This window comes from Bison bison, unplaced genomic scaffold (assembly GCF_000754665.1).
Source record: "Bison bison bison isolate TAMUID 2011002044 unplaced genomic scaffold, Bison_UMD1.0 scf7180017864458, whole genome shotgun sequence".
NCBI classification, from domain to species: Eukaryota; Metazoa; Chordata; class Mammalia; order Artiodactyla; family Bovidae; genus Bison; species Bison bison.
The window spans coordinates 5,744,465-5,753,378 of record NW_011495020.1 but is presented as its reverse complement, the minus strand read 5'-3'; the positions used below and the strand labels follow the sequence as shown (position 1 = coordinate 5,753,378).

Here is an 8,914-nt window from a genome sequence, read left to right as displayed (position 1 = left end):
AATCCCTCCCAGCATCAGAGTCTTTTCCAATGAGTCAACTCTTCACATGAGGTGGCCAAAGTATTGGAGTTTCAGCCTCAGCATCAGTCCTTCCAATGAACACCCAGGACTGGTCTCCTTTAGGATGGACTGGTTGGATCTCCTTGCAGTCCAAGGGATTCTCAAGAGTCTTCTCCAACACCACAGTTCAAAAGTATCAATTCTTCGGCACTCAGCTTTCTTCACAGTCCAACTCTCGAATCCATACATGACCACTGGAAAAACCATAGCCTTGACTAGATGGACCTTTGTTAGCAAAGTAATGTCTCTGCTTTTCAATATGCTATCTAGGTTGGTCATAACTTTCCTTCCAAGGAGTAAGCATCTTTTAATTTCATGGCTGCAGTCACCATCTGCAGTAATTTTGGAGCCCAAAAAGATAAAGTCTGACACTGTTTCCACTGCTTCCCCATCTATTTCCCATGAAGTGATGGGACACGATGCCATGATCTTCGTTTTCTGAATGTTGAGCTTTAAGCCAACTTTTTCACTCTCCTCTTTCACTTTCATCAAGAGGCTTTTGAGTTCCTCTTCACTTTCTGCCATAAGGGTGGTGTCATCTGCATATGTGAGGTGATTGATATTTCTCCTGGCAATCTTGATTCCAGCTTGTGCTTCTTCCAGTCCAGCGTTTCTCATCATGTACTCTGCATATAAGTTAAATAAGCAAGGTGACAATATACAGCCTTGATGTACTCCTTTTCCTATTTGGAACCAGTCTGTTGTTCCATGTCCAGTTCTAACTGGTGCTTCCTGACCGGCATATGGGTTTCTCAAGAGGCAGGTCAGGTGGTCTGGTATTCCCATCTCTTTCAGAATTGTCCACAGTTTATTGTGATCCACACAGTCAAAGGCTTTGGCACAGTCAATAAAGCAGAAACAGATGTTTTTCTGGTATTCTCTTGCTTTTTCCATGATCCAGCAGATGTTGGCAATTTGATCTCTGGTTCCTCTGCCTTTTGTAAAACCAGCTTGAATATCTGGAAGTTCACAGTTCACATACTGCTGAATGAAGCCTGGCTTGGAGAATTTTGAGCATCACTTAGGGAAATGCAAATCAAAACCAAGAAATACCACTTCACATCTATCAATATGGCTATTACCAAAAAAATTAGAAAATAACGAGTGTTGGTGAGGATATGAAAAAACTAGCACCCTTGTGCAGTGCCAGTGGGGGTGGTGGTGGTGGTGTTCAGCTGCTTAGTCACGTCCAACTCTTTGCGACCCTACGAACTGTAGCCCGCCAGGCTCCTCTGTCCATGGGATTCTCCAGGCAAGAATACTGGAGTGGGTTGCCATTTCCTCCTCCAGGGGATCTTCCCGAGCCAAGGACTGAACTTACATCTTCCGTGTTTTCTGCACTGGCAGATGGATTCTCTACCACTGAGCCACCTGGGAAGCCTGATAAGAATGTATAAAACAGCAGAGCTACTATGGAAAAATGTAACAGCTCCTCAAAAAATTAAATATAGAATTACTATATGATCCAACAATTTCATTTCTGCGTATATGCTCAAAAGAATTAAAAGCAGGGAGTCAAATGTGTATTTGTAAGCCATGTTCCTAGCAGCATTAACCACAATAGTTAAAAATACAGATGCAACCCAAGTGTCCATCGATGGATGAATGAATAAACAAAACGTGGTATATATACACACAATGGAATACTGTTTATCTTCAAAAGGAAACTCTGACATATAACAATATAGAAGAACCTTGAGAACATTATGCTGAGTGAAGTAAGTTAATCATATACAGACAAATACTGTATGATTCCACTTACATGAGGTACCTATAGGAATCAAGTCATAGTCAGAAGTGGACTGGTGGCTGCCCAGGGTTGGAGAGGAGGGAACGGGGAGTTGCTGTTCAATGGATATGGAATTTCAGTTTGGAAAGATGAAAAAGTTTTGGTGATGGATGGTGGTAATGCTTACACAACACTGTAAATGTACTTAACACCACTGAACTTAAAATTGGTTGAGATGGTAAATTTTGTTACATATATTTCAAATCAGAAAAAAAAAAAAAAAGACCAACCAACAGACACTTTAGTTTATAAAGGCGCTGTAAGTATCTGGAACTCAGCATTTGACTGCTCAAAATCATCTTCTTCACAGCAACTCTGACCATCTCCAGAATTCAATATCTATATGGATGATTCATGCAATATCCTGTCCTGGCCTCTCAGCTTTCTAGAACTCCTTGTTGCCAATAACTTCTTCCTCTACTCTACCTGATTCAATCCCTACTCTTCATTACCAGATTACTGTAGTGCCTCTAAAAACACAAATTAAAATCCAACTTTAAACCACACTTCCCTGTCTGAGCTTTCCAGTTCACTTGTTCCTTTGGAGACAATTACAGTCAACTTAAAATGATCACCAATCTAAAATGATACATAACACTAAGCCAGAAACATTACATTTTCTAGAGGGCTCACTTTCCTACTCTCCACAGTTATTCCATACTTTCCAAAAGTTCTTAAACCTCTTTCTCCCTCTCTCTCCACAGAGACCTCTGTCTTATATAGATGAAAATACTTGCCACCACCATATATGTAACTCTACCTGTTAACATGCTGTGCTGTGCTTAGTCACTCAGTCATGTCCAACTCTGTGACCCCATGGACTGTAGCCTCCCAATCTCCTCTGTCCACTGGATTTCCCAGGCAAGAATACTGGAGTAGGTAGCCATTTCCTTCTCCAGGGGATCCTCCCAACCCAGGAATCGAACTGGGGTCTCCTGCATTGCAGGCGTAGTCTTTACCAGCTGAGCTACAAGGGAAGCCCACCTATTAATATACCAAGTATATAAATATACCCACCTGCTGTTTGCTCATTATAGTGGAGCAAAGTGCCGTCAAAGAACCTCCATATGCAACAGTGAATTAAGCAACAATACTCTGTTTCCTATTTCAGGGAAGCTACATAGAAGGCAATGTGTGTGTATACACCGATATAAATAAATATGATTTCAAAATTACTACTATCACAAAAGGAAAAAATGGGTTATGTGACACAATGCCCGCTGTCCTGCACTGTAATTGCTCTTTACATCCTGTTTTGTCTCCATCTCCCACCCTCTCCCAGCTCCTAAAACCCTTCTGCCCGCCTTCAGTTTCCCTAAGCAGCAAAAGCTGTATTCTCAACCTCACTGATGAACATTCCTTCATTGGCGTCCTCTGACTAAAACCCAGGACCCCCCACCCTCCACCCCCAAAGGATACCAGTTTCCTTGTAGGTCTCCCAGGCAGTGGGAGTTTCCTTTCTCTCAACCTTCAGACCTCTGCTCCGGAGGTAGAACAGAAGTCCTCCTACTGCTCTGGCCTGAACATCCTCCCTTCCACCTTTCCCAAAACTCACAGCTATGAACGCTACATTATCTATCTCTCCTTGCTGTAGTCATTTACTCACCTTGTGCTTACTCCTCACTAAGTAGCTGAATTAAAGTTTCTCTACTCCTGGCTCAGTACTGTCCTTACTGATTTTTTTTTAAATTGGAGAAGGCAATGGCACCCCACTCCAGGACTCTTGCCTGGGAAATCCCATGGACGGAGGAGCCTGGTAGGCTGCAGTCCATGGGGTCGCTAAGAGTTGGACACGACTGAGCAACTTCACTTTCACTTTTCACTTTCATGCATTGAAAAAGGAAATGGCAACCCACTCCAGTGTTCTTGCCTGGAGAATCCCAGGGATGGGGGAGCCTGGTGGGCTGCTGTCTATGGAGTCGCAGAGTCGGACATGACTGAAGCGACTTAGCAGCAGTAGCAGCAGCATAGATGATTTACAACATTGCGTTACTTTCTGATGTACAACAAAGTGATTTTTGTATATATATCTATCCTTTTTTGAATTCTTTTCCCATAGGTTATTACAGAGTATTGGGTAGAGTTTTCTGTGCTATACATTAGGTCCTTGTTGATTATCTGTTTTATATATAATACTGTGCATATATGTTAATCTCAACCCCCTAATTTTTCCCTCCCACCCACCTTTCCCCTTCAGTAGTCTGAACAGAACCACAAGTCTGTTCTCTAAGTCTGTGAGACTATTTCTGTTTTGTAAATGAGTTGATCTATATCATTTTCTAGATTTCATGTATAAACAATATATGATACTTTCTCTGACTGATTTCACTTAGTATGATAATCTCTAGGTCCATACATGTTGCTGCCTTCTTTTTTATGGCTAATATCCCACTGTATATATGTACCACAACCTCTTTATCCGTTCATCTATTGATGGACACTTAGGGTGCTACCATATCCTGAATACTGTAAACAGTGTTGCAACTGAACACTGGGGTGCATGTATCCTTTCAAATTATGGTTTCTGCAGATATATGCCCAGGAGGGGGACTGCTGGATCATATGGGAACTCTATTGTTTGTTGAGGAACCTCCCATACTGTTCTCCATAGTGGTTGTGCCTATTTACATTCCCACTAAAAGTGTAGGACGGCTCCATCTTCTCCACATCTTCTTCAGCTGTTATTGATGGTCACTTTTTGATAATGGTCATTCTGTCCAGTGTGAGGTGATACCCTCATTGTAGTTTTTATTTGCAATTCTCTAATGATGAGTGATGCTGAGCAATCTTCTCATGTGCCTACTGGCCATCTGTATGTCTTCTTTAGAGAAATGTCTATTCAGATCTTCTGCCCATCTTTTGGTTAAGTCATTTGTTTTTTGATAATGAGCTTCATGAGCTACCTGCATATTTTGGAGATTAATCCCTTGTCAGCTGCTTCGTTTGCCAGTATTTTCTCCCGTTCTGTGGGTTGTCTTTTCATTCTGTTTATGGTTTCCTTTGCTGTACAAAAGCTTTTAAGTTTAATTAGGTCCCATTTGTTTTTGTTTCAATTCCAAAAGACTGTAACAACTTTGTATGGGGACTAGACACACATTCATTTTGTAATGTATTTAAATGCTGAATCACTATGTTGCACACCTAAAACTAATAAATTTTGCATCTTCTATATTTCAATTTAAAAGTTGCCTTCCATGGCTCAAGATGCTGAGAATACAGGAGCAAATAACAAAGACAAGTTTTCTGCTCTCATGGGTCCCACATGAAAGAATTTTTCCAAAAAGACTATGACTGCTTAGAGGTAAAAGATCCACTATGTTTTAATGAAAGATATTTTCTGAGGAAACCACTTACAATTTTTCTTATGCTATGGCATATTTTACAACTGAAAGTTTACACCTCTTAACCCCCTTCACCTATTTTGCCCCATCTTACACCCCAATGCCTCACTCGGACAATCAGCAGTTTGTTCTCTATGAGTCTGGTTTGCGTGTTCATTTGTTTTGTTTTTTAAATTCTACACGTAAGTGAGATAATTTGTCTTTCTTTGACTTATTTCCCTTAGCATCATGCCCCCAAGATCCATCCATACTGTTACAAATAGCAATATTTCATTTTTTAATGATTGAATAGTATTCTACTCTATGTATGTCCCACATCTTTTCTTGTTTCTGTATCTTAGTTATTGTAAATAATCCTGCAATGAACATAAGGATATATAAATCTTTACAATTGTTTTTGTTTTCTTCAGGTAAATACTAAGAAGTGAAGCTGTTATATCATATCATGTTTAATTTCTTGAGGAATTTCCATACTATTTTCTGTAGTGACTGCACCAACTTACAATCCCACCAACAGTTCATGAGGGTTCCCTTTTCTCCATATCCTTGCCAATACTTGCTATTTATTGCCTTTCTGATAACTGCCATTATTACAGGTATGAAGTGATATCCTGTTGTGGTGTTCATATGCATTTCAACCACTAAGTGAGCTTGGAAAGAGATTCTGCTTTGACTGGACCTGGAAATGACTGTGGCTCCACTGACACTTTGATTCCAGGCTTGTGAGGGACCCTGGACTGAAACCTTGATTACAGACCCATGACCAATTCTGAAGCAGAGTGCCCAACTAAACTGTGTCTGGATTCTTGACTCATAGAAACTACTGAGATAATATATGTATGTTATTTTATATCATTAAGGTTTGTAACATAGCAATAGGTAGCTAATATTTCTACCTGATATAATGAAAAGAGAAACCAGTGTTCAAAATCTGACTATAACTTTCCAGTCATGAGTCTTTAAGCTCAGTTTTAATATTTTCAAAGTGGGGATATATCCAGATAAGGATGTCTGAGAAATAAATGATATTTCATATTTCATATAAAAACCAGAGCCTAGCAGATTGTAATAAATGTTAGTTTAATTCTAAGATCATATATGTCTCTACAATGATCTCTAAATAGCAGGCCCTTCAAATCTTTTTTAAAAACACATGAGGTTTTAAAATATTAAATTTAATATAAAAATAAATACTATAGTTATAATTACAAGTAGATTAAATATTTGAAAAACAATTTTTCTGTAAGTTATTGAGTCTTGTTATTCATTGAGAAGAAATAATTTTTTAAAAACCTATAAGATACATACTTTGTCAGCAGCTGTCTCTGGAAGAGACTCTTCAATGCCAAGTTCTCGTCGTCTTTCAGCCCTAACTTCTGCATAACTACAAGTGGAAAAAAAACAGAATTTCAGTGTTTGATCATTCATTTAAAACACTGCAGAGGTGCAACAATTCAATATTCATTATGTATCTCATTTGTTCATCACAAATTCCAGACAATTTTCTATGCACCAAAAAAACCCTAAAACATATACGTATATAGCACTATATATATATATATATATATATACACACACAGAGTGTATCTTAATTCAAATTTCACTTTTTTACATACCTAAAAAATTTAATGTACTACTATAAATGATCTGTAACCACACAGGACCTAAATCAAGAGGAATTAAATAAAGGAACAGTATACTTTATCTACTCTAGCTCTCCTTTTACATGACTGACTGTGGTATATACAAAAGACAGTTACAACATCTGCTCTAAACCATAAAACTTATGTCAGAAATTATGTTATCTTTATTTCTATATAACGCCTATAAGTATATTTAATAATAAATTGAAAATATGAGTATTTTCAATAATATTGAAAATACTGAATATTGAAAAAAATACTGAAAAATAAAATGGAGAAAAAAATCACTCTGTACTTCTGAATAAGTCATACATAAAACTACATTCCAAAATCATTATGAATGTTTCCATATTCAGAAATTCTGTAAAAGAATTATTACCTTACTACGGTGTGAGTACAAACAATAAACTCTGGCCTTGAATTCCACTGATGGTAAGTGATATAATAATGAGTTTGAAGCCAAATCCACTGCTGTCCTTTGGTCAGGAACCTATAGTAACAAGATTTGCCTTTTCCATATTGCATTACTAAGAAGAAAAAAAATATTTTTTGATTTGTATTACTAGATTTTTACCCAAAGGTACCATTCACATTTATATCTATCTATCTATCTATAAAATTCTTCTGGCTTTTCAATAACATATAGTATATCAATTCTTCCATAGCCTTCCATAATCTCCCAACTTAGAGCCTGTTATTGCTGAGCGTAGGTATTTTTCATACACAATAAATGTCCAAATACTTGAGAATAAATTATTCACATACTGACTCTCTCCTGCTAAGATATATTAAGGATAACAGCAATAAGTAATTACACCTGAGCTCTACTCCCCATACCCTGCCCCTCACCCTCTGCAAATACAGCATCTTTTATTTTTTGGCTGCACTGGATCTTCGTTGCTACATTCAAGCTTTCTCTAGTTTCAGGAGAGCTGAGGCTATGCTCCAGTTGTGGTGTGTGGGCTCCTCACTGAAATGGCTTCTCTTATTGCAGAGCACAGGCTCCAGTGCGTGGGCTTCAACAGCTGTGGTACACAGGCTTAGTTTCCCTGCAGCATGCGGGATCTTCCCAGACCAGGGACTTGAACCCGTGTCCTCTGCAGTGGCAAGTGGATTTTTAACCACTGGACCACCAGGAAGTCCAAGTATAGCATTTTAGAGGCATTTACTTCTAAACCTTAACTTACCAAAATCAGAAAAACTTAATTATTTCAAGTAGCTGATTTCCCAAAACAGTATTTCAAGCAGTATTTCCCAAAACATTCTTTATAGATTGTAAATTCAAAAGTCTTTTAGCAGATATTAAGCAAAAAATGGGTTCTGTGTTAAATTACCTTGGGAAAATTTGTTCTTCTCAAAGCCTTGAGTATGCTAATCTGTCAAGATTCTGGTGGTGGGGAGATGGGGACTGATTATGAACTCTTACCTAATTTTCTTTGACCATAAAATTCGTTTTTAATAGACTGGTATTCAGTGGATAAAACCTTAAGACAGACTGGACCGGAATCATGTTCGCTCTCTCTCCTCCAACCCGTCACTATTCATGAGGAAATCAAAGTCTACATACTTGAAACTGGTTGTCAAAAATTATCCAGCTAAAGATACAGTTGGTATTTAAGCTAGTCCTATTAGATACATGTATAACAACCTTCTTTAAATGTTCCATCATTTAACAAATACTCCACTGGCTTTCCTATTTTTTTTTTAAAGATCAATTTCTCAAGCCATAAAAATACTTTGCACAGCTTTTATTAATATTGTGTCAGGCTTTATGCCTTATAGATTGTTAGTTCATTTAGTTGTCTATGTAAAATTAATTTATGGTGAAGTAATGAATCAGTTCTAATGAGGTGGATGAAACTGGAGCCTATTATACAGAGTGAAGTAAGCCAGAAGGAAAAACACCAATACAGTATAATAACGCATATATATGGAATTTAGAAAGATGGTAACAATAACCCTGTGTACGAGACAGCAAAAGAGACACTGATGTATAGAACAGTCTTATGGACTCTATGGGAGAGGGAGAGGGTGGGAAGATTTGGGAGAATGACATTGAAACATGTAAAATATCATGTATG

General features: G+C 38.0%; 1 protein-coding gene across 10 annotated transcripts in view; it reads right to left on the bottom strand.

Moving 5' to 3' along the window:
* The window catches only part of CLOCK (clock circadian regulator), a 111,564-nt gene that overhangs the window by 23,834 nt on the left and 78,816 nt on the right, over positions 1-8,914 (bottom strand). For all 10 annotated transcript variants that reach the window (XM_010859680.1, XM_010859681.1, XM_010859682.1 and 7 more), the window contains 2 exons: positions 7,213-7,360; positions 6,499-6,574 (listed from right to left, as the gene is read on the bottom strand). In XM_010859680.1, coding sequence (XP_010857982.1) covers positions 6,499-6,574; positions 7,213-7,360 — 224 coding nt within the window. The remainder of the gene's footprint in view (positions 1-6,498; positions 6,575-7,212; positions 7,361-8,914) is intronic.